This window comes from Ochotona princeps, chromosome 9 (assembly GCF_030435755.1).
Source record: "Ochotona princeps isolate mOchPri1 chromosome 9, mOchPri1.hap1, whole genome shotgun sequence".
Taxonomy (NCBI): Eukaryota; Metazoa; Chordata; class Mammalia; order Lagomorpha; family Ochotonidae; genus Ochotona; species Ochotona princeps.
Genome location: NC_080840.1, coordinates 51,939,744 through 51,966,870, shown reverse-complemented (window position 1 = coordinate 51,966,870; position 27,127 = coordinate 51,939,744). Strand labels below are relative to the sequence as shown.

General features: G+C 42.2%; 1 protein-coding gene across 3 annotated transcripts in view; it reads right to left on the bottom strand.

Moving 5' to 3' along the window:
- Positions 1-26,599, bottom strand: part of MTFR1 (mitochondrial fission regulator 1) — a 49,629-nt gene extending 23,030 nt beyond the window's left edge. The window contains exons 1-3 of one of the 3 annotated variants that reach the window (XM_058668679.1): positions 26,377-26,599; positions 8,782-8,924; positions 3,035-3,133 (exon numbers count right to left, since the gene is read on the bottom strand). In XM_058668679.1, the coding sequence (XP_058524662.1) occupies positions 3,035-3,133; positions 8,782-8,847 (165 nt within the window). In that variant the 5' untranslated portion in view covers positions 8,848-8,924; positions 26,377-26,599. The other 2 variants (XM_058668680.1, XM_058668682.1) reach the window with 2 other exon arrangements.
- Positions 26,600-27,127: the final 528 nt, after the last annotated feature.

The following is a 27,127-nucleotide window of genomic DNA, read 5'->3' as shown; positions in this document are numbered from 1 at the left end:
GTCTGAGAAAGCAGCAGAAGATGACTCAAGTCCTTGGACCCCTGCACCCACACGGGAGACCCAGAAGACACTCCTGGCTACTGGATTTGAACCACCTTAGCCCCCTTCATTGTGACCATTTGGGGAATGAAACAGTAGATGAAGACCCCCCTAGCATTGTTTCTCCTCTGCTCTATAACTCTGCATTTTGAATAAAAAAAATAAATCGTTCAAAAAAATTGTAAAAGTCAAACTGTTTTGGGTTACACAGCTGCACTACTGCTTATGATGTTGGTCCTAGGAAAGAAATGGAAGTACAAGTCAACAGCACAGGAAGAAAAGAAAAGGAAGCAATGTCTCAAGATGATCCTACAAGAGACATGGACATCACCTAGGCAAATGAGGGAGTGACTACCTAATTCCCATAAATGTCGTACGCTCAGTTTAATTTGACTTTTCCTTTGGAGGCAAGATTTTTTCTTAAGTAAAATTTCTTACTCTGATACATATTAATTGTATTTATTTATGAAGTACAATATAACATTTCAATAGACATATATAACATGTCATTCTGACCTGAATCTGGTCTTATTATAATGGTTATTGCTCTCTTTGGGGACCACAGTGGTTCCCCAGTTGCCCATTTTGGATGCCAAGATTATCCAGCTACACTGCTCCATATCAAGGAGTAACCTGAAGGAGCTATAAAAACGGCAAAAATGCATTTTGAATTTCATTAGACTGTGTCTAAAGGGCAAGTGCAATGGTGCAGCATGTTAAGGCTGCTTGCAACACATACCTACATCTCCTATGAGAGTGCTGGTTCAAGTTCAGGCTCCGCTGTCCCCCATTCAGCCTCCTGCTAATGCACCTGGGAAGGGAGTGGAGGACAGTCCAAGTACTTTGGACCACCTACATTAGAGACCCAGATGAAATTCCTGGCTCCTGGACTCAGCCTGGTCCAGTTTGCCTAATGTGGGGCATTTAGATCTTCCAGCAAACAAAAGATCTCTCTTTCTTCGCCAATCAGTGTCTTTCAAATAAATAAATACATCTTTAAAAAGTAAACAGCACTCTATATTTCTCAACCTACTTTTTCTTAATGTTTCAGATAAAGAAGAAAACAACAAGGAGAAATAATACATTTAAAACATCTAGCTAAGGTAGCAAACATTTTAATACTGATGTTGAAGAATAAAAATCTCACTATAAACAAATGTCTTCTGTCTCAGGTCATATTCTCCAGTAGGTCACCAGTACTTTCCTTAAGTTAACATGTCTCTTTGTAAAAGCAATCCCTGCCCTAAACCAACACTCTTTGTGTGCATGCCATTTCAGTGGCTAATGACAACACTGAACAACAGAGTCCAATCAGGTAAATACACTTGGTCCTAACATTTCACTGCACTAATAAGGCAGAAGTGAGATGTGTTCAGAAAATGCTTCGTATTTTCATGGTTTTTTTACATGTATCTATCTACATGAACACAAATGGAAAAACAAATTTCTCCTACAACTAGTAGGACTGACAAACAAAACATTTCAATGCAACTCAACTATCAAAAAGTTGTCTTAACAAGTTACCAGAATAAGCTGTCAAAAAGAGTTAACAGTTATTTGAAGGAATTTGGCAAACAAAGCTAACAATAATTTAGTTCCAAATGAATTAAATTCTCTGAAACTGTGTTTGAGTCATATAAAACCATATTTTTCTCTGAAGTTTCTAAAAGCTACAGTTTAACAAAAATTACTTCTCATAAAGTTCCAATCTATCAATTTCTACAGTGATACACAAAGGCTTAACTAATCAATCTGTGAGCGGGACTATGAACATCAATAAACACTGCAGTCAGTCTACAAAAATGCATTTCTGCTACTCGCTTCCAAATGGGTTCCTACCCCCACCAAGAAAAGTAATGTATAGTACAACATAACTTCGAATAAACATGCAGGGGGACAGGCATTTTGAGCTTCTAAATGATAAGTTAAATAAATGTTTCACATCTCCACATGCGAATCTATTATTTCAAACTGATACAAGTGTCTGTTGGGTTTATATTATTAAATGTTGAAATGAAAAGTTTTATCTTGACTATCAGAGAATAACCAAAAAATAAGAACCAGGTGATCTATTTCTAACACAATAATAGTAATAACAATACAGGACAAAAAATGCCAATCAAGGGGCTGGTGATACGGCAGAACGAGTAAAGTCGGCGCCTGCGATGGGAGGTGTCCAACATGGGTGCTGTTCCCTAGTCCGCTTGTTCCACTTCTGATCCAGCTCCCTGATAATGATCTGGGAAAAGCAGCAGAAGACACCCAATTTGTTCCTGGCACCTGCGTGGAAAACCTGGATGAAGCTCCTGATTTTGGACTGGCCCAGTTTGGGCTGTGGTGAACATCCATCAAGTAAGCTGTACCTCTCTCTGTAAGTCTGACTCTCAAATAAATAAATAAATCTCTTAAAAATGAAACAAATCATAGAACAGAACACTAATACATCAAGCAAACAATAGACTAGCTCCAGATTTTGCACTAGAGGAGAATACTGAGACTTAAGTGTTTGACATGACTCCTAATTCAGAGTCTGACTGCCACCTCATTCAGGGAACTGCAGTTACCTCCATGTCAATGAATTTTACAATAAATGCTCAGACTGAAACCAGTTGTGGCAAAAGCAAGTTATATGACATTTTCAAAACAGCAACAAACTAGGGGACCAGAGTGGCTGTACAAACATATAAAAACTAGATAAAATAGCACCTAAATATATATGTATGTATAAATGTACATAGATCTATGTCGTGAGGTCACTTAGGAATTAACAATTGTTCACATTTGCACTCTTATGAAGGATAAATGTCTTGGATAATCACTCCACAGATGAACTAAAATCAGAAAGACTTTACTGTGGTCTTTAATCCTTGTATTGATAGTTGGCATCAACAAAGAAAAAGGTTCAAAATCAAACACTGTTAAAACCATCTTTCCCATTTTTCTTAATGCACACATTAATACAATAATAATAATAAATAGTAATAATAAATTATACCTGAAACTGAACTCTTGGGCACTGAATCAGAGATAAATTAGTACCGATCTTCCTTACGATACTTCGAGATGAACCATAGGGCTTCCCAGACCAAAGTACCTGTAGAAGTGGGCAAAACCAACAGTTTAATTACAAAACTTACAGTTAAAACAAAGTACTGGACAAATACAAAGCAATGGCATGCTAGCATTAATTATGGGATCAGAATGCTGTAATTATTATGGGAAATATTCTAGTAGTTCTCAATTCAAAATTAAAGAATATCTAAGTAGACAGTCAGTTATTCAGCAATAAAATTTAAAGTAAGACATCATATAAAAATATACAAGAATATTTAAATATTTAAAACTGTATTTGGCACAAAGAATACTTACAATTGGTTTATAGAAGATGCTAAAAGAAATAACACTTTGCCTCTTTTCTTGTTCTTTTAGTTTTAATACACATAATTTGTAAAAATAAAAATAGATAAATGCTAGCTGCTTTTACTATAATGGACTTCTCAAAATAAATCCAACTGAATTCCAGGTTCAGAACACCAAGTTCAGGTCACAAGGGGCAACACGTCGCCTGCTGTCTCAGAGGGCCTGGCTGGGCTTGAGCGGGGGCTGAGACGCGATTACGCTGCTCACCAACCGCTGCCTTTCTTTGGGGTGCCTCGTGCCTTCAGGAAAGGCACCTTCTACTCTGCGCAAAGCTGCCTAAGAGGCCAGCGGGAGTCCTAATGAGCAGAATTTCTCAGACAAAATCATAACACATAAGATATTATGTTATGCTTAAAGTAATTACTCCCTAAACCAAAAGTAAAACAACACTTGTAGATTGTTAAGGCATTACAAATTGTACCTTGAAATTTCTCCTCAGGAACATAATCTTCCCTTAAAGAGAAACACTATCCATTTGTTTTGAGTGCTACACTTGAAAAAGCCTGGACAGAAGAGGTAAAGAGAGGTAACATTCTATTAAAAGCTATTTTTAAAGGTAAAAAATAAAAGTGACTATAAAAGTAAACTCCTCAAATTTTAACACTTATATCCTAAAGAATAAATAAACAATACTAAGGTGAGTACTGCATCTGAGCAATGGACACCTCAAGTACTTGCCTCAGATTTATGTAACTGAACATTTGTTCAAGGTGTCACTGCCTCTTACCCAATTCTATAATCTATGCTGGATGTGATAGGCAACAAACATGCCAACTCTGTTTTCAAACATCATTTAAGAGGATGCTACAGGCTGGAAAACGACTCAATAGCAAGACAGGAAGGGATCCACATAAGATGTGAATATCACACAAAGTATTTAAGAGGCAAACTTGCTCTAAGCTTCAAGCAAAATATTCACACCAATGATCAGAAAATTATCTACCACACATACACGTGAAAATGAAGAGACAAAAAAAATAACTAGAGAAAAAAAGCAAGCATTCAATCTGCATTGTCAACAAAAAGAGCACGTAATTCAAGACAATTTTAAGCAAACTCTTTAACAGTCCTGACCTTCTGAACATAAATACACAGTGTAACAGTCATATCAGTCTTCCTTCACTCTTCTACGTAGTGTCATGAAGCAGATAAGGAAAACTGTGTGCATCACAGGTGACAATCACACAGCCTGACCTGAACCTTCCCCCGTTCCAGTACGTAAAGTTCTTACCAGAAACAAAAAGAACAAGGAGCTCACAAAGAAAAATTAGGAAGGATTTGTCAAGGTCGTGAACTAATGTTTCTGCCAGCTTTGAACACGTCTCACTATGCATGCTGCAGGGCTAATTTTCAACTATTATCTTTCCATCTGTTTAATATCAGAAGGGATGACTACAAGGTGCCTCCTACACGAGAAGTAGCCAACAATTCAGCATTTAATTAAAAGGATAAGCAGGCTACTGAGGCTTCTCCTACAAATCTAAAGGAAGAAAAAGAACAGATTGCTTTATGTGATTATTTTTTTTCTGAGCATACGCAGTAGACTAACATAATCTTGTTTTCCTGTTACTTGTGAAATGCATATTACTTAAACCAAGAAATACGAAACAAGGGCCTGTGTAAGCGAACGATAGAATATTTATAACAACCATAACCTTTATTGGATGGTAGGGAAAAGTGTGGGGAAAGAGCAGCTAACTTCCAGGAACTCTAAAAGTAGGTCTTCCCAGCTTTTCTCCTATTTTTTCTATTCAGCCCTCAGGGAGGGGGAGAAGTTGTAAGTGGCTGTGAAGAAACAGTGAGCAGATGGCGCTGAAAAGTCACCATCTGTGCAATGAGAGGCTGCATGACCCAAGTGCGTCTCCTTGCCTAACTTGGGACTGAACCGTGTCTTGTCAATACATTGATTTGGAAAAGGGAAGACTTTCTCTAAAGATAAACTGTTATTAATATTGCTTGGAAAGTAAGAAAGAAGGCAGGGATAAAACTGTCATTACTAGATAATGTGGCTTCAGTGAGAAATAAGACAATTCAACAGCTTTAAGACATAACAGAAAAATCATGTTTTATCTATAAGAAACTTTCTCTACAATCTACTCATCAGCCTCTCTGTGTTGTGTATGCGTTGTCTAGTAGTGACAGTCCATAACGTTTTACAACAGTGTTTGAAAGTGATGACAGCGAAGAGGAAGATGACAACAGGAAAGCAATTTGTTCTTGTTTAGCATCGTGAAAGGCTACTGTGGAAGTGTTGACGGGTGAGGCTGCAGTGTGAGGCAGTCATCTGTCTCCTCCATCATGGCTGCACTCAAGTGTTATGCGGAAATCACTTGGTGTATATTCATCTCTATTAATATTTGAGAGGAACTATTTTTGCAGGAAAAACTACAAATTCAATTCTAAGTAAATGTGTTTTTCTCAAGAATAATTATATTTGTGCATGAGTTTACATATTTAACATTACATGCAAGTGGGTATGTAACATTTTTCTAAGAAGAAGGCCTATATCATTAACAAATTTTCAAGGACCTAACAAAGTACAAATTCTTTCCAATCAAAAATAATTAAACCTTTTTTAAAAAAAAAAGCTAAACAAATGAACAAGCTACATGAATTCCATACCCTGGCATCAGTCAGATTAGCCTAACATGTATATAAATATATTTTATTTCTCGTAACCCCCTTATTCAGAATATATATATATATATATACACACACACACACACACACACACACACACACACACGTATTTGGGGGAAGTGGTATTGGATATTAGAAAATGAATTTCTAATAACAATTTAAAAATTCCTAAACGGGGGCTGGCATGGTGGCATAGCAAGCTTGGCCTGAAGTGTTGGCCTCCATAGAACTGGCAGTTCAAGTCCAGGCTGCTCTACTTCTGATGCAGCTCCCTGCTCATCGACTGGACAAGCAGCAGCAGATGGCATAAGAGGTTGGCCTCTGCAACCGTATGGGAAACCTGGAAGAAGCTACTGCTACTCACGTCAACAGCACAGATACTGAAAGAAGCTCTTGGCTCCCAGATCTGGCTACTGTGGCTATTTGAGGAGTGAACCAGTGGATGAAGATCTCTCTCTGTGTGTCTCTCTGTAGCTCTGGCTTTCAAGTAAAAATAAAATAAACCTTTTGAAATATAAAAAATAAAAATCCCTAACTGAAGCCTAAGACCGCTCCCTGTTATCTTCTTATTCCAACTCTGAGCACCATTCACATTCCTCCTCTAAAGCACAAAGAGAAAGTGAGGCTCTAACTCCTACGATTACTATGCTGTTAATGCAAACGAGGATTTTCTATACTTTTCACCAACATAAAATATTGAGATTTATCAGAATCACATTAGCTTCACAAGTCTTACTTTCTCTAGTTAAAAAAAAAAAAAAAACCATGTTTTTACTGGGAGATAGAAATCTAATTAATAGATTAAAAATAATAGAGAAAAAATAATGTATGTATGGTTTTAAACTAAAACAAAGGTTGAGGTAAAATGGAAGACAGCAAAGTCAAAACCTCAGGCCCTGACTTGGAGAGCAGGTTCTGCCAGTGCACTGCCTCGGTCATGCCAAACCACTGCCCATTCCGTGCTTCTCTTTCCTTATCTGCAAGATGGTACTACATCCATTTGACATGCCTTGAAACAACCAATGAGTGAAGGTATTGATCACAGATCTTTAATAACAGTTACAGTATCTCTCCCCTTACATTACAATAGGCAGAATATAAGAGAAAAAAGAAGCATTTGGGAATCAGAATTGTATCCAAATTCTCACTACCACAGTCAGAAAACACTGATTGAGGCAGTTAACACTCCAAACCACAAGGTTTTCATCTGTAAAAGAGAACTGTTCAAATCTAACTAAACACTGAGCACAAAGCAAGGGATGCCCACTTCAACATCTAATCGTCACCGGTTATCTTTATAACAAAAACAAAATCCTGACTCAAACATTTTCACCTTTTTATTTTCTCCACGTTAGGCTAATTTGATGTACCTGATGCCAGGGTATAGAATTCAAGTAGCTTGTTCATTTGTTTAGCTTTAAAAAAAAAAAGATTTATTTGGGCCTGGCATGGTGGCCTAGCGGCTAAAGTCCTCGCCTTGAAAGCCCCGGGATCCCATATGGGCGCTGGTTCTAATCCCGGCAGCTCCACTTCCCATCCAGCTCCCTGCTTGTGGCCTGGGAAAGCAGTTGAGGACAGCCCAAAGATTTGGGACCCTGCACCTGCGTGGGAGACCCAGAAGAGGTTCCTGGTTCCCGGCTTCGGATCGGCGCGCACTGGCCCGTTGAGGCTCACTTGGGGAGTGAATCATCGGATGGAAGATCTTCCTCTCTGTCTCTCCTCCTCTCTGTATATCTGGCTCTCCAATAACAATAAAATCTTAAAAAAAAAAAAATTTATTTATTTTTCATTGGAAAGTCAGATATACAAAGAGGAGGAGATACAGAGAGGAAGATCTTCCATTCACTGATTCACTCCCCAACTGGCTGCCAATTGCTGGGGCTGAGCTGAGCTGATCTGAACCCAGGAGCCATGGGCCTCTTCTAGGTGCAGGATCTCCCCTACAGGTTTAGGGTCCCAAGGCTCTGGGCTATCCCCGACTGCTTTGCCGGCAAAAAGCACGGAGCCGGATGGGAAGCAGGGATACTGGGAGTAGAACCAGTGCCTATATGGGATCCTGGCGCATGCAAGGTGAGGACTTTAGCCGGTAGGCTACCACACTGGGCCCATTACTTACCTTTTAACCAGCTGTGTGACTCACCATAATATATGCAAAATGCAACATGCAACATGCATAGTTCTATAGCAGTTGGTGCTGTGGCACAGCAAGATAAGCTGCCACCTACAGTGTTGGTACCCCATATCGGGACCATCTGCTTGGGACCCCTGCACACATGTGGAGATCCAAAAAGAAGCTCCTGGCTCTGGCCTGGCTCAGCTTGGACCACTGTAGCCATTTCAGACAAAACAAAAAAAAAAGTTCTACAATGCTCAGGGTTGTTAAGTCTAATCAGACATTTTGTTGAATTATTTCTCTATATATGTGAACTACCTCCTCACAAGTGCATTGCTTTTAATGAAGTGAACACTGCTTCATTTTCAATATAAATATAAAAAAATCACTCCTTTCATTAGGATTCTAGGAAAAGACACACTTTACACGTAATATTAAGCAAATGAAACAGTATATAAATACACTGAATTTAAAATGCTGATCATGTACTCAAATAGATGTATTTCATTTCTTCAGAAGCAAATGCAGAAATAAATGTCTGAATTTAAATATGAATTTTAAGTACTCACCGATTGCATGCTTACTCCAGCTTGCTGAAGAACCATCCTAATCAGACGCTTAATCCAGCCAAGCATTTAGATGGCAAAGTCTCCCCAAATTTGCATTTCAAGTATTTCAGGCATACATAGCAGCACATGGTCCATAAAGCACACTAAAATTTTAAAATGCAAATATTAAAATAAAATTATTACTTAAAATCTTCCCAAACATGTCTCACAAAGTAAGCCTAAAACATGTTAAAGCTTTGTGAATAAATTAAGAAAAAGTACAAGCTGCTTGTGATCAGCTTGTCTGATAAAACTGTATAAGATTTTTTTTTATTTATTTATTTTTAATTAATATTTAGCATTATGTGACAGTTTCATAGGCTTTGGGAATCCCCCTCCCCCTCCCCTCCCCCCTGGTGGATTCCTCCACCTTGATGCAGTATCACAGTTCAAATTCAATCAAGATTCTTTCCTTGCAAACATATATTAAGCATGGAGCCCAGCTACTTATTGTCCAGATGGGTTGAACAGTTTCTTGGGGAGACCATTTCTGGTCCGAAGTCAGAGCTGGTATAATATCACAGTCAATTAAGAGTCCCAATATAACATCAACAGCAATTTGCAATATTATGGAATTGACATGGTTTTGAGTAACCAGTATGTTAAAAAAAAAAAAAAAAACAAAACAAAAAACAAAGAACAAAATAACAAAAAACAAGTCCTAACCACAACCTATGATTAGCTCATTGACATCTCAATTTTAGTTTATATACAGGACCGGACCGGCTGCTATATACCTTGAAAAGGCTATAGGGTACCATTCAGCTGTCTCATGTCTATTTCATTTTAGTATTTAGCCATTTGTTGTGTTGAAGTATAATTTTGTTGATCTTGGCAGATTTTGGGATAATCTAGACTGGCTTGTAACTCTAACATGTATAAGATTTTTAAAAGTATTTTTCCAATACAAGGTTTAGTTGGATGCAACAAACACATACTATAGCTGATATAAGTAAAACAGACTTACGAAAAGACAACTGCTAAACAATAATCTTCAGAAAACCTGACATACAGGATACAGCCGAAACTACTGAACTGGTCCCGAAAAGACACCTGCTGTAGCCACAGAGGACAGAACAGAGTACACATGGCCCCCTGTTCTGTCACCAGCTCCTGAGTGCTGTCTGTACTGGAACATCTGCTTGGCCAATCACAGCTTTTACACACTAGTACAAGAAAGGCTGGGAGTTCCCCACTAACCTAGCTGGGAAAGCAGCAGAGTGTGGCCCTAGGAGCTGGGCTCCTCACACCCACGTGGGAGACCCAGGTGGAATTGTAAGACCCTGCCTTTGGCCTGGCCCAGCTCTTGTGGCCATTTTGCAGGGTGAAACAACAAATGCAAGATCTCTTTGTGTGTCTTTGTTTCACTCTGTCTTAAACAAATCTTTAAAAAAAAAAAAAAAGTTGAGGGAGGAGCATCTAGGCTGGAAAAGCAAGTACCTGCCTGAACAAAGAGGTTCTGTTTTCCATCAAAGATCATAAAGAAATAAATTCCAGAAACATGGAGTAGGAATCCAGATGCGAGGTTGAAATTACATGAAAAATCTTATGCTCACTGGCAATATAGTCCGTGTAACCCATCTCACCCTAATAATCTAACAAAACTAAAATAAGGGGTTGGCACTATGGCATAGTAAATTAAGCCCCTACCTGTGATGCCAACATCTCATTTGACGCTGGTTCATTCCAGCTCCCTGCCAACATATCTGGGACAGAAGTGGAGAATGACCCAGATGCCTGGGCCCCACATGAACACAGAAGACCAAGAGGCTGCTGGCTCCTGGTTTCAGCCTGGCCCAGTCCCAAGCACTGTGGCATTTAGGGAGTGAATCAATGGATGCAAGATTTCTCTGTCTCTCCTCTGTAACTCTGCCTTTCAAATAAGTAAAAAATAAATCTCTAAGAATATAAAAGTCTAAATTAACTTGAATAGCACAGATGAGTTCACTAATAGTGTTGGTTTCCAACGAGGAAGGGAGTTTGCACCAGAATATAAATCAAAGTGTTATTTCCTTAATAAGGAAATCTTAATTAAGAAAAAAAATAGCTGAACACTGAAGCACACTTTGTGATACAGTTGGTCTACATTTTGATATAAGCTCACACGGGATCAAAAGTAGTTTGTGGTCTACAATTTGAGAAGAACTTGACAATTACAGAGATCATAGAGAAGAAAGTAGCCACAAAAATGCGGAACACTGGGTGAATGGAAGAGCAGGGCCTTAATGATAGAGTAGAAAGGAAAATGACAAAACTGGTCAAAATAAACAGCAATAAGAGAACCGTTAAGACCAGAATATACACAAGAAGTGAACTTCTATGAGAATCTGAGCTAAAAACTTATACTGGAACAAAAGAGGCAAAGAACAGGGATACAACTAACTTAAACTGGGTAGGACCGTTAATTTAGAAAGTTTTAATTCACCAACTTTTGAAAAATTGTAAAAGTAGCACACACATTTTAATATGGTTTACATCTTTTTTTCTTTTTCCTTTTTGAGAGGTAGGAAGGAAGGGAAAGAAACAAAAAGAAACAAAGAAAGAGCTATAGAGACAGAAAATATCTCCTACCTACCATTGGTTTACTCCCCACGTATCTGCACTGACCAGGGCTGGGCCAGGCCTGATGAGCAGCCAGGAACTTAATCCAGGACTCCATATGGGTGAAAGCGACCCAACTACTGGGGACATCAACCCTGCCTCCTGGAGTGGGTGTTTCAGGGAGCCAGAACTGGCAGTAGAGCTTAGAGAGGCATCTAACCACCAGGTGAAGGCCTGCTCCCAATGTATACGTGTATGTGTGTGTGTGTGTGTGTGTGCGCGCGCTGTACCAGTAAGAGTCCATAGTTAAAAATGGCCAACCACCACTAGGCTACACAGCAATAACGAGCACTGACGTCACCGAACATTCACTATGTGTCAGGCACTATGAGCATTATATTTTACTGCACCCATAATTTTATCTTGTCATTAGATATAAAATCAATTCAATTATCACATTTGCAGGGGGCAAATTGAAGCTTAGTTAATGACTTGACTAAAGGTAACAAGAGTTCAAGCAGCAAAGTTAGGATCAAACTAGTTAGACGTGGCCTGGCACAGTAGCCTAGTGGCTAAAGTCCTTGCCTTGCATGTGCTGGGATCCCATACGGGTGCTGGTTCATGTCCTGCCTGCTCCACTTCCCACCCAGCTGCCTACTTGTGGCCTGGGAAAGCAGTTGAGGACGGCCCAAAGCCTTGGAACCCTGCAACTGCATGGGAGACCTGGAAGAGGCTCCTGGCTCCTGGCTTTGGATCAGCCCTCAGCTCCAGATATTGTGGCTACTTAGGGAGTGAACCAGCAGACGAAGTATCTTTCTCTCTGTCTCTGCTTTACTTTGTAAACCTGATTTTCTAATAAAAATATATAAATCTGAAAAAATTTTAATTTTCTTAAAAACTAGTTACTTAGCTAAAAATAAAGTTTCTCCAATCCACTGTACCATTCTATTCCCACAAGACCTATCTGAAAATTTGCTTGTTTTTCATTTTTTCATATGATCCTACCCAATTTTCCACGTTTACATTCTCAAAGCAAAGTGTTAAGGGTTTGAACTTGAATTTTTTTTTTAAAGATTTATTTATTTTTATTGGAAAGGTGGATATACAGAGAGGAGAGACAGAGAGGAAGATCTTTTGTGTGATGATTCACTTCCCAAGCGGCGGCAACGGCTGGAGCTGAGCTGATCCGAAGCCAGCAGCCTCTTCTGGGTCTCCCACGCGGGTGCAGGGTCCCAAGGCTCTGGGCCGTCCTCCACTGCTTTCCCAGGCCACAAGCAGGGAGCTGGATGGGAAGTGGAGCTGCTGGGATTAGAACCGGCACCCATATGGGATCCTGGCGCATGCAAGGCGAGGACCTCAACCACTACGCCATCACGCCGGGCCCTGAACTTGAATTCTATCCACAAGTCACCTAACAGTTAGTGAGCACAAGTGAGTTAATTACCTTCAGATAGTAACAGTACCTGAAGAGTTGTCAGAACTGACAAATACAACATATGCCATATTAGTAAAGTCCTGAAAATAAAAAGCGGTTGATATTAGCTGGAGTGGACAAGAGACGGAGGTAAGACATTGACAAAATAAAAATTAATCAGACTTGGTGAAGTGACTCATTGCAACATTTCAAGCAGAGATGCTGGCTGACACAGATGCTGGCTGACAGCGGTAAAGCTCTTTCATGAAGATGAGGCGAACATGACAAATGTATAGCTATGTGAAAATACAGACTACTTAGCACCAGGAGGAACACACCGTATATTTATTGACTGCCCATGACTAGATTTTGGTTATCACAAGCTATTATTGACTGTATAAATGATTTCTTTCTCTATAACTCACTGGGATTAAAATAAAAACAAAGAGCAAAAATGACATGTGCTCTTTTGTGCCTAATTTCTATCACTCAGCATTGCCTGTAAGATTCATTTATGTTGTTTATGACCTAAGTATTTTCTGCTGCTGTCTAGTATTTCATTGCACGGCCATAGCACATGTTACTTACTCATTTTACTGTTTGTGATTATTTCTTTTCAAATTTTTGCTATGGCAAATAAATGTACTAAGTCTTACATATGGTTTAGCAAGATACACATAGGCACTAATTTCTTTTGATGAGTATACCGATCACAGGCCATATACATATACACACTTATATTTATATAATACACATACATGATGCCAGATCATAAGCCATACCTATACATGCATGCTTATTATACATGAATATAACTCTAAAATATTTATTTGAAAAGCAGAGATACACAGCAAGAGAGGGAGAGACGACAGAGATTTTCCATCTGCTGGCTCATTCCCAAAATGGCTCCAACCATCAGCGCTGGGCCCATCCAAGCCAGGAGCCAGTTCAGGGGCTTCTTCCAGTTTTCCCTTGCAGGTGCAGACACCCAAGAATTTGACTATCTTCTGTTGCTTTGGCAGACACATTAGCAAGAAGCTGGATTGGAAAAGGGACAGCTGGGTCGCAGATCAATGCTAACATGAACTGCTGGTGACACTGCAGGGGGCATCTTCACTCACTATTCAACGTTGTTGTTACAGCCTTCCCAGCGTGTTTCCAAGGTTGTTGTACCAATGATGTTCTCAAAAGCAAATAAGGGATCCCTGGGTGCTCTACAACACTGTCAATACTTGATATTACACTTTTTTATCTTAGCAACTCTAGCAGTTTCTTTACATGGTTTGGGGGTACAATATATTCTCTTAGGGATTGGTGCCATGGCATAAGAATAAAGCTGCTGCCTGCAATGCCAGCAACCCCTGTGATGGGCGCCAGTTTGTGTCTGGGCTGCTCCACTTCTATACAGCTCCCTGCTAATGGCCTCAGAAAACAGAAACAGCCCAAATATTTGGGTCCTGCGACCAATATGGGAGACCAGCAAGAAGCTCCTGGCTCCTGGTTTCAACCTGGCTCAATCCTGACTGTTGTGGTCATCTAAAGAGTGCATCAATAGGGCCCGGCGGCGTGGCCTGGCGGCTAAAGTCCTCGCCTTGAACGCCCCAGGATCCCATATGGGCGCCAGTTCTAATCCCGGCTGCTCCACTTCCCATCCAGCTCTCTGCTTGTGGCCTGGGAAAGCAGTTGAGGACGGCCCAAAGATTTGGGACCCTGCACCCGCGTGGGAGACCCGGAGGAGGTTCCAGGTTCCCGGCTTCGGATCGGCGCGCACCGGACCGTTGCGGCTCACTTGGGGAGTGAAACATCGGACGGAAGATCTTCCTCTCTGTCTCTCCTCCTCTCTGTATATCTGACTTTCCAATAATAATAAAATCTTTAAAAAAAAAAAAAAGAGTGCATCAACAGATGAAAATCTCTCTCCCCTCGGGTTCCCCGCCCACACTCCATAGCTAACTTAAAAATCAATTTAAAAAATCTTATGTAGCTATCCAATCTTCTGTTTCTTTCCCTTTTTTATATAAATAACATTTTTTTAAAGCAGTTAAATCCACAGCAAAATTTAGTGGAAGGCACAGATTTTTCCTTTATATCTCATACTATACCAGAGTGGTATATTTCATTGTACCTACAAAATATACTATCAATGTCCACAGTTTCCATTAGGGGTCCCTCTCCTTCCCCCCAAGATTGATTTGCTTATTAAGTAGTCGAGAGGCAGAGCAAGAAAGGATGAGGGGTAAGGAGATCCATCTTCCATCTACTGATTCACACCCCAGATGGGAGCAATAGCCAGGCTTAGGCCAGACTGAAGCCAGAAGCTAGGAACTCTGGCTCCCACATGGGTGACAGAGGCCCCTGCACCCAGGCACATTAGGAAGCAGGATAAAAAGCAGAGCGGCTGGGATGTGAACAGGCACTCTATGGGACACAGTCATTATAAATAGCAGCTTAATCTGTGGTGTCACACCTGAGCCCACATCCTGCAATTTTGACAAATGTGTGTTGACCTGTATCCACCTCTTTCACCCTGTAATTTCCCTGTTTTAAACATTTGTGGCATTCAGGCTAATCACTTCTCCCTCCTCAACCCTTAGCAACAACTGATCCTTTCATTTTTCTCCACTTTCCTCCACATTTTCTCCATTTTCAAGAATGCCGTGCCATAAAAACCATAGTCTGTGGACTTCAGTTTGGCCTTAACCTAGTAATATGCATTTTAATTTCCTCCAAAAAACCTCATGGGTTGATAGCTCACTGCTTCTCAGTGGCAAATAGGATTTCACCATTCTAATACATCAGTTTATTTATCCATTCACCTAGTGAAGGACATTGTGACTGTTTCCAAGGCTTGACAATTACAAATAAGGCTGCTATAAACATTTATATCCAGGTTTTGATCATTTTGAAGACAGTACCTGAGTTAGTTCTTTCCCCAGAAGTAGAACCGAAAGGGGAGACACAAAGAGATACACAAGAGATGAGGTTTTATGGCTACACAGGCTGACAAATCCCTGGAATATGCAAATTGGAGGGCAAAGGGAACTAATGGCTAAGGTCCTAACCTGCGCGTGGCCTTCTCTGAGTGCAGGAGAGGACGGATGTCCTAGTTCAAACACAGAGCAAACTCACCCTTCCTTCGCCTTTTTGTACTGTTCAGGCACTCAAGCATTTTGGGTAGTGCCAATGCTCTTTACTCAGAACGCAGTCAAATGTTAATCTCTTCTACAGACAGCCTCACAGACACACTTAGAAATAATATCCGCCAACCTGGGCATCCCTTACTCCTGTCATACATTAATCACATGTCATACAACATAATTCTTCTAAAAATTATCAGAAATATGTTAATATATGACATATTATGTTTACATAGTACATAAAATTATCTGGAAAAGTTATTTTGACAGATTTTTAGGTCTAGCCTAGACATAAGATTATGAAACACTGGTCAGAAAAAGATTAAAAATGGTAACTCATATAGAGTAAGAAGAAAAGGTGGAACAGAGAGTTCAGGAAATACTTGTGGGATAAACAACAACAATCAAGAACCCACAAAGGCAGCGAGCAAATATGACCAAAGAGACCTTGGAAACAGAGTCTGTCCTCAAGAAGCAGGAGAGCTTTCAGGAAAGGTAACGCAGGAGGAAGAGCACATAGAAGCCTCTTGGCTTTTCCTTTCCTTCTAAACTTCTCCACTGTACTCTTTGGAATGCAGTCTCAAGCACACCCACTCATGGCTGACTTCTCCTGGCCCAGCTCCATCCCCCTTAACAGACATTTCCCAGGAGAATACTGCATCTGTTTGGCCAAGCAGTTGAGACAGCGCACATCAGCATGCCTGAGTGTGAGCCCCAGTTCCACTCCTGAGTCCTGCCAACGTCCACCCTGGGCGGCAGCAGTAATGGGTTGAGCAGTCAGGTCCCTGCCATCCATGTGAGACCTCGATTAATTAAGTTCATGGCTCCTAACTAGGTTCAAGCTTCAGCCTGGCCCAGCCCAGGCTCCTCTGGGCGTCTGGAGACTGAACCAGTAGAGATATTTCTGTCCTTCCTCTGACTTCCAAAGAAAAATAGGTTTTTTTCTAAGATACTTTCCTAAGCCATAGTCTTCTCAAAGGGTTTCCTGCTTACCTAGTCCCACCAATTATTTCTGTAAACTTTTAAAAATAAACCATCCATGGGGCTAGCACTGTCAAGCTGTTAATCCTCCACTTGCAGTGCTAGCAACCTGTATCAGAGTGCTTCTTGCTAATGCTCCCAGATAAGACAATGGAAGACGGCCCAGGTACTTACGTCTCATGGTCCAGGAAAGAGGTCCTGGCTCAGGCTAACCCAGTCTAGCTGTGGTGGCCACTTGGTCAGTAAAGCAGCAGGTGAAAACTCACTCTCTCTCTCTCTCTCTCTCTCTCCCTCTCTCCTTCCTCTTCCTGCCTTCCATGCCCTGTCTTTCAAATAAACAAATAAATCGCTAAAAAAAAAATCCTTCTTTGAAGGCGAAATGAAAAGGGACAATAAACAGATCAGTGCTTACCAGGGATGGACTGAACTACAAAGGAGCACAGGAAGCATGGGACTGCTCGTTTATCTTGGTTGTGTTCGCACTGACATGACTGTTCAAGACAGATATATTCACTACAGAAAACTGTGCTTTGTTATATGCAAATTTTACTTTCATTAAGAAATGAAAACAAAGCCATTCTACTTTGGAGGCACTGCCTTACCACTTTCCTTCTCACTCATTATGGTCACCAGTGAAGACAGCTGAGTCATTCTCAGTAATTCACCTAGGACATCAGCTGTGTTGTCTTCACGCCACGTCCTTCCCTAAAAGAAATGTCGTGCTTTGACTTCATCGGCATTAGTACATCAACAACTTACATTCCTACTATGCTATGTGACTGTAACATTCATGTAACTGGTGCATCCAAGAGAGTACTATAAAAGTCCATTTACTTAAAAATCTTAAAAGGTAAGAAAAAAAAACAAAATAAAACCTAAAAGACAAAACTAAAACCAAGTTAATCCTATGAGAGCTTTGTTTTTGTTTCCATTTCCTTTCTAAAGTTTTATCACCTTTGGAAATAGTCTACCTATTTGTAGAGTGACCACCAGGAGACAGGAGAGGAATTTTCAGCGTGCCAGAACGTATGGTTTCTTGGCATGAATCCTCTCAGAATGTTTAATTTATAAAAATGTTACCAAGATGTATGATTTTAACATTTTCCTTCATTTAAAAACAAAATTTAGAATTTAAAAAACCCATCTTTCAACTTAAAAAAAGATTCTCAACCTCTTCTGCAATTTCCACTCAGCTAGCAAGTCTTTTTTCACTTTAATTTTCTTCTACCCTATTCCAAACCAAAGCTTTGCTCATGTTTTTAAAAATACAATTATTAGGCCTGGCATGGTAGCCTAGTGTTTGGAGTCTTCGCTTTGCACATACCAGGATCCCACATGGGCGCTGGTTCTAATCCCAGCAGCCCAGCTTCCCATCCAGCTCCCTAATTGTGGCCTGAGAAAGCACTCAAGGATGGCCCAAAGCCTTGGGACCCTGTACCCATGTGGAAGACCTGGAAGAAGCTCCAGGCTCCTAGTTTCAGATTGGCTCGGCTCTGGCCATTGTGGCCACTTGGGAAGTGAACCAGCAGACAGAATGACTTCCTCTCTGCATTTCCTCTTCTCTATACATGTGACTTTCCAATAAAAAAAAATCTTTAAAGAAAATACAATTATTTATTTGTGAAAGGCATAGTTACACAGAGAGGAGAGACAGAGAGCCTTCTATCAACTAGTTCACGTCCCAAATGGCTGCAACAGCCAGAGGTCAGCCAAGACAAACCCAGTTCATCAAGGGTTTCCCATGTGGATGCAGGAGCCCAACAAGTACTTGAGCCACCTCTACTGTTTTCCCAGGTGCATTAGCAGCGTGATGCATCAAAGCAGAGCAGCTTAAACCAGAAGCTGCACCCATACAGGATATCCGTGTCGCAGGCGGCAGGTGGTGGCTTTAGCCACCCACTACACCAGAAAACCAGCCCCTTAGCTAATACGTTCAACGCTTTGTTCTCTCTTGCTTATTCTGTAAGCCAAAACGATGATTTCAACAGGTTACATTTCCTACAACTAGGCTACAGAAAAAATACTGAATTTTGATGGTACAACCAATGTACCATCTCCATCCTACACTGGGCCCTCACTGCTTCCTATCATTCTAGAAAAATCTGTCCTCTTTCCTTTCTCACGTTCTCTTTCTTAAAAATTTATTTTGCTTATCTGAAAGGCAAAATTATGATTTAGGAAAAAATCTCCAAATGGCCGCAATGGCCAGGGCCAGGTTAAGGTGAAGCCAGAGAAACTCCAGGTCTCCCACGGAAGCATAAGTGCGAGACCCCTTGGTCTACCCTACTCTTCTTTCCCAGGCACATTAGCAGGGAGCTGGAATGCAAATGGAGTGGCCAGGACTTGAACCAAAAAGATGTCAAGGCTATAGGTGGTTTCAGCCATCCCATTTATAAAAATCTGAATTTGAACTAGCTTTCCCCAAAATTTATAGCTCATGGGCTCCTTAGCTCAGAAAATGAGCTTCCCTACTGCCAGTTATTTCTTCTGTCACTATCTATATTTAATCACACTCTATTTTTCTTTTAAAATAAACCAGATTTCACATCCAAAGTCCTTACTGCTATGCTACACCTTCATTAATGTTCTCCATTCTGTTCTCCCTTTTCTACCCATTATCAGTACTGAAGTAGGTCTGTTATGATCTAGCTTCTGCTTTTTTCTTATCTCCCACATTTCTCATCTTACTCTTCAGTTCAGCTACACAGATAATTTCAGAAATTCAGCATGCTTTCTTTCTCACATTTATCTTACCAATATTCCAGTACCTCTGTATCGTTACTAATTCTTCACTTCAGTTTAGCTGCTACCTTCTCCAGAAATGTTTCAGAACTTAACAGGATAAACGCTACAGAGCAGCACATTAAAACAATAAACTAATCTGCTTCCCTCCTCCAATGGACTGAACCACCTCAAGGACAGAAACTCCATCTTGGGCATCACAGTGCCCGAGCACAAGGCACAGCATATAGGATACAGCAATTACTGAACTGACATTTCCACACTAAATGAGAGAACGTAAAGTCCAGGTGAGTGCCCTTGTTAGGCTTTCCCAACGGTTAACAGGGCAAACTCTCCTCCCACTGAAGACAACGAGTAAACTAGCTGGACAAAATGTAAGTCATCAGGCTGGTACTGTGGCAAAGCAATGTAAGCCATCACCTGTAACACTAGCATCAAAGATGGCCCAGATCCTTGACCACATGAGAGACTCAGCAGTTTCACACTCCTAGCTCAGCCGGGTTCAGCCCTGGGCTCTTGCAGCCATTCGGGGAGTAAACAAGCAGCCAGAAGATCTCCATCTCTACCACTTTGCCTTTTGAATAACATAGATCATACAGAATATGTTTATACGAATCACCCACATGTTTTGCAGTTTGTTACAAAGTCGGATATACAGAGGAGAGAGACAGGAAGATCTTCCATCCGATGATTCACTCCCAAAGTGAACGCAAGGGCCAATGCAGTGCTGATCCAAAGTCAGGATCCAGGAACTTCTTTTCCAGGTCTCCCACGTGGGTGCAGGGTCCCAAGGCTTTGGGCCGTCCTCAACTGCTTTCCCAGGCCACAAGCAGGGAGCTGGATGGGAAGTGGAGCTGCCAGGATTAGAACCGGCACCCATATGGGATCCCGATGCATTCAAAGTGAGGACTCTAGCCACTAGGCTACTGCGCCAGGCCCCAGATTTCTTTCTTTCTTTCTTTCTTTTTTTTTTTGGAAAGGCAGATACACAGAGAGAAGAAGAGCCAACGATCCTCTGTTCAATGATTCACTCCCCAAGTGGCCACAACAGCCACAGCTGCGCCAATCCAAAGCCAGGAGCCGGGAGCCGCCTCTGGGTCTCCCATGCAGGTGCAGGGTCCCAAGGCTTTGGGCCAACCTTAACTGTTTTCCCAGGTCACAAGCAGGGAGCTGAATGGGAAGTGAGGTTGTCAGAATTAGAACTGGCACCCACATGGGATCCACGTGAGTGCAAGGCAGATTTCAGCCACTAGGCTACTGCCCAAAAACACATATTTGAATGAACTAGAGAATTATCAAAGCAAACAAGTATTGTTCTTTGAGAAGAACAATAAAAAATATAGACTTCTAACGCGATTTATCAAGGACAGAAAGGGAAGTACTTATCAATATGAGAATGAAGAAGGTTCAAACATGACTTTAGACGCTAAGGCATTTAAGAAAATCACAAAAATCAAAATAAGTTGTAAAAAACCTACAACATCCTTGGGAGGGAGTGGCTACTAGGAGGGGTCTCCTGGAGTGTCACCAACTTATTTCTTAACCTGGGGGATGCTTGCTTTATGTTACCTGAGGTGTAAGTTTATGATTGTACATTTTTCTATTTAAGATTTCAAAATTTAAAAAAAATTAAACTGGAGTACAAAGAAAGCAGACTGCATTTTATTTTCTAGGTTCTATATGAATACACACGTAGATTATATAAATAAAAGGTAACTTCTAGAGATTTTATGAAGATGATTTAGGCTTAAAGTCTATTCTGCACAGACTACAAGAACTAGCAAATTTTTTTTAATTGGACAGATATACAGAGAGGAGGAGAGGGATAGAGGAAGATATTCTGTCCATTGATCCACTCCCCAAGCAGCCACAACAGAGCTAATCCGAAACCAGCAGCCAGGACCCTCTTTCAGGTCTCCCATCAGGGCGTAGGGTCCCAAAACTTTGGGTCATCCTCCACTGCTTTCCCAGGCCACAAGCAGGGAGCTGGATGGGAAGCGGGACTGCTGGGATTAGAACCAATGTCCATATGGGATCCTGGTGCATGAAAGATGAATACTTTAGCCACTAGGCTACCATGCCAGGCCCGCAAATTACTTTTTGGGGAAAGATGTGTTTGGCAGTTGATAGGAAAAAAAAAAATCAAGAGTAAATGAGAAACTTACAAACCTCAAAAATGGACAGACCTTCTCCCCTCGATAAAAATCACAAAAATATGTAATAGTGTAGTTGGGCTAAAATGTATAGCAATCCAACAAAAATTATACAAAATAATACCATCAAGTCATATATTTGTTTCGAGACAGTACCAATAAGTTAGTAGCACTAATTTCATCATCAGCATTAACTGTATGATTGTCATGAAATGGAAAATGCCAAAAACTTTTAATTACAGTAAAAAATATTTTTTATACAGTCTGAGAATTATTCAAGGAAATGATTAAACTATCTACATTATAAGGGAGGAGTCTGACCAATACAGCTAGGGAGAGGCTCTAAGAATAAGAACAGAACATTCTTGATTATTTGGTGAGTTAAATCATTCAAATAACATTTAATGTTCTCAGACTACTGAGATCAAATAATCAATCATATCAATGTACCCCACAAAAAGTCCATACTACAGGGCCAATGATGCATAACGAACCTGAATTTAAAAAATAAAAACAAAAAAATTACTCAATTTAGTATCCTTAATGTCACTAAGACTTTCCCAATATCTATGGCATAAATACCGAGCAATATTTATGAGCAAATGGGGAGAGAAGCTGATCCAATGCCAAGAGCTTCTTCCAGGTCTTCCATGTGAGTGCAGGGTCCCAAGGCTTTGGGCCACCCTCGACGGCTTTCCCAGGCCACAAGCAGGGAACTGGATGGGAAGTGGAGCAGCCAGGATTAGAACTGGCACCATATGGGATTCCGGCATGTACAAGGTGAAGATTTTAGCCAGCAAGCTACTGCGCTAGACTTCTTTTATTTCTTTTTTTTTTTCCTTCTTTTTTTTTATTATATTTTTGACAATCTTTACATAGTTAATTACGGTAAAAAGGTTCAGGGGCTATAGGGAAGTGGGTAAGACTATTATTTCCATATTGTTTCCTTCTTGTATCTGAGGTAAAGCGGGATATTGAGGCAGAAGCCCCACCCAGTTTCCCACCCACCCCAAGTCCTGATGTGGGGCATGCTCTGAGCTACTTGCTCAAGTGGTTTTGATAGTTCCCCAGTTATGAATCACTGCCAGTCTCGCCACTCCACGCACGATGAAGTCGTTGAAGAATCCACTGACTGACATAGTCCATCACAGAGTCTCCATTTGCCCAGTATTTCGCTTCCAACATGTATTTCTTTTAAAAGCAGAGTTGGGCCCAGCGGCGTGGCCTAGCGGCTAAAGTCCTCGCCTTGAACGCACCGGGATCCCATATGGGCGCCGGTTCTAATCCCGGCAGCTCCACTTCCCATCCAGCTCCCTGCTTGTGGCCTGGGAAGGCAGTCGAGGACGGCCCAAAGATTTGGGACCCTGCACCCGCGTGGGAGGCCCGGTACAGGCTTCTGACTCCTGCCTTCAGAGCAAAGGCTCAGCTCAGGCTGCTGCAACCACTTGAGGAGTCAGTCAATGGTTAGAAGACCTATCTCTCTGTTTTTCCTCTCTGCAAATCTGACTTTGCAATAAAAATTAATGAATCATTAAAAATAAACAATATAAAAAATGAGTCCGGCATGGTGGCCTAGTGGCTAAAATCCCGGCAGCTCCACTTCCCATCCAGCCCCCTGCTTGTGACCTGGGAAAGCAGTGGAGGACGGCCCAAAGCCTTGGAACCCTGTACCCACGCAGGAGACGAGGAGGAGGTTCCTGCATCCTGGCTTTGGATCCGCATAGTACTGGTCATTGCGCTCACTTGGGGAGTGAATCATCAGGACGGAAGACCTTCCTCTCTGACTCTCCTCCTCTCTGTATATCTAGGTTTCCAATAAAAATAAATTAAAAAAAGATTTTTTTTTCTGGTTGGCAAGTCAAATATACAGAGAGGAGCAGAGACAGAGAGGAAGATCTTCTGTCCGATGATTCACTCCCCAAGTGACCACAGCTGACAGTTGAGCTGATCTGAAGCCAGGAGCCAGGAGCTTCTTCCAGGTCTCCCATGCAGTTGCAGGGTTTCAAGGCTTTGGACCACTCTCTAATGCTTTCCCAGGCCACAAGCAAGGAACTGGATGGGAAGTGGAGTAGCCGGGATTAGAACCAGCACCCATATGGGATCCCGGGGCATTTAAGGCGAGGACTTCAGCTGCTAGGCCATGCCGCCGGGCCCCCCAAAAGAAATCTTAAGAAAAAATAAAAAATATGTACAAGGGTACCTCGTTTATACTTTTAAGTAATCAGACATTACAGACACAGTTTTAAATCTGAGAAAGATGTTCAATACACAAACCAGATTACAAAACCCTGTGTATAATCTAATTCTTATAGATAAAAGTGATAAGGAACATTCATTTAAAAAAGCCGAGAAAAGAGGGTGACGAAAGCATTTTCAACCCCTGCCCTGTCAGTGCAAAAACCATAAACAACATGTAAACAAGTTGAGTAGAGCTGGATTCCAATAAATTTAAGTTTCAAATAATTTGCAGGTGTCAAGAAACAGTCTGTAAAAAGAAGTTTCTTTACATAAGCATACAAACTTCTTCCCTCTCCCAGCCCACACCAAAATAAGCCTCAGACTAGGTCAGGCCCTTGGAGCAGTTTGCCAACCTAAGGTATACAGCAATGCATCGGGGACTATCTAAGCGGTGGGATCACAGGATTATTTTGGCCACTTGTTTACATTATGTAATTTCTGCAATCAGTACATATTAAAAGAATGGATAAATAGCACAGTAATAATTCACATTTCAGGGAGCAATGTACACAGCTGTCCAAGAAAAACCCTTGGAAAATGAAGTTCACCAACATTTCCAAATCTATACTGCAATCCTGGCCCTTCTGCTTCTCCATACCTTTGCTTTATTCATGAACTCACCAGATAGGCTCATCTGCTTCCTGCACATTCTTCAGGTCAACTCCCTAATCCCTTCAACAGCTCAGGTAAATTCACTCCTGACAGCGCAGGCTCACCACCTTCTAGAGATGACTTTGATCTTGTCACCGGTTGCTCATTAAGTTCAAACCCCTCAAAGGCAAGCACTTGGTGGCTTCAGTGGGAGTCGTCCTTCTGAGACCTCCTACAGACCCACTCCAGGAGGAATTCTAAACTCCACCCTCACAGACCTTGTCCACAGTGCTGTAAGCTCAGCTATCCTTCCAGTGCCTTGTTCCTGCAACATTATTTGGATGAAGCCAGTGTCGCAGACATTGAATAAAACTGAGAGGAGGGACACAGATGAAATAGTACAAACATCCAGGATGTGCATTCACTGACGTACGCAGTTCTTCCTTTTCCCTTCCCCTTTTAACTGGCCATATTTTAATAAAAACTGCAATCCTGTATTTATCCAACCACGTTTATATAACACTGTTCTTAACTTTGAGTTCAGGTGTATCAATTTTTCAGAGAAACACAATTCCCTATTATGGTATTGTACAGTCGTACATTTCCAGCAGGTTTCTTACCTACTCTGCAACTTCACCCTGTAGAAACTTCTTAAAGTTAAAAAAAAGGCAACATTTTACGACAAAAATCGAGATTAACATCACTCATTCAATCTCCCATTAACAAGGTAACCTTAGGCAATTTGTGTGACCTAATTTACTTTTCCTGCAACCCTAAAATAACACCTTTCCAGACAATCGCACAGTGCCTCAAGCACACTAAAATCTCCGTAAACAGAAATAAAAACATCATAGTTGCTCCAAAGTAGTAATCCGACTCCCCTAGGATTTTTGACGACCTCAGATCTCAGTAGTTTTTAAAACCTGAGAAGGCGGTGATACTTGTAGTACAGTTCTCCATAGATACCTTCATTTACTCAATTTCTCATTAGGAAAAAAAAAAGCAAGTGATCAGAAAGGATAATGGACCAGGTAAAAGAGATGACACCGGCGATTTACTTCACAATACCCAAGAGGAGGGGAGCAAGAATCGTCAGGAATAGCTGCTGAGTCTGAGTGAAGAAAAGGGTCGACGCTCAAGTTTGTTCGCTGAACTTCTCTACACTGCAAAGTTGCCATAGGAAAAGGGAGTTCGCAGAGGCCAAAGGCCGACTTTGTGCAAACCCGGGTCACGGTTAGGAAAATGTACTAGGAGGAAAGTGACAGACACGGCAACCCAAGCCAGGCGAAGCAGAGCACGGAGCGCGCTCCTCCTCCCGGAATCCCCGGGGCCCGGGAGAGCGTCCAACACCCGTCCGGGCCGCCGCCTGCCGGCCGGCGCGAAATCTCTAAGCTCCGAAAACGGAGCGAGGACAGGGGGAAGGGAGCCGGGGACCTGGGGCAGGCCCGCAGGTGGCGGGGCACCCACGAGGCCCCGCAGCCACCCCGGCAGCCGGAGAACGACCCCGGCACCGCAGAACGACCCCGGCAGCCGGAGAACGACCCCGGCACCGCAGAACGACCCCGGCTCCCTTCCGAGGGCCGCCGGGCAGACGCCCGACCTGCCCACGGGGCCCGCCGGTCGCCCCGCATGCCAGAACCGGACTGCCTCGGCTCGCACCCCGACTACTAACACTGCGCCCCGGAGCCGCCACCCGGAGGGGCAGCCGCTTCCTTCACCTCCTCGCCAACCGCTTTTCCAAGTCCCCAGCCCCACTTACCTCCGCCGCGCGGCAGCCAGCACCCTCTCCAGCTACTCAGGCCTCCAGATTGGTTGTCCCAGATGGTTGTTGCCAATCAGCCAATCCCCGCCCCGACCCGGATCCAGGGTAGCCAATCCTCTACTTTCTCCGGTACGGAGGCGGGCCTAGAAGGGGAACGCGGACGCCAGGCTGAGACCGCCCGGCGCGCCGCAGGCCGCCTTTCCCAGTCGCAGTGCGCACGCGCGGCGCGCGGCGAGGGGCGTGTGCGTTCGCGTGGACCTCGCTTTGTGCCTTCACGGCTGGACCCTGTTGGTTAACGCCAAACTCTGGCTAAGGGTAACCTCACCTTCTGAATGCGGCCACAAGCGTGTGTTACCTTGAAAGGAGAGGCAGGTCCTAAGCCCTTTTGAACCTAACATATGTTAAGTCCGTTCCTCCCACGCTGTGGAGGCTAGGAGCGTTCCCCGGCACATCGTCGGCCTGGGCGGGCCTCACATCCGGGCAGCGTCTGTGTTTGGGCGGAGTAGGGGTGCGAGGCTGTTCAAAGTGCCTGCTGATGAAGGTATTACTTCACCATCTTCACTCCCAGCTTTAGAAGCTGCATGTTCTAGAAGTCTGACAGGAAAATTACGATTGTTACGTATGATATCATGAACTCGGTTCAGCATGGGAATGTGTGTGGGCGTGATTCATATTCATGGGTAGGTAGGAAGCCCTGGGTAGTTCTTTGTTGGCCATTGCAGAGGCGGGTGCTTAGCTGTCTCTTATC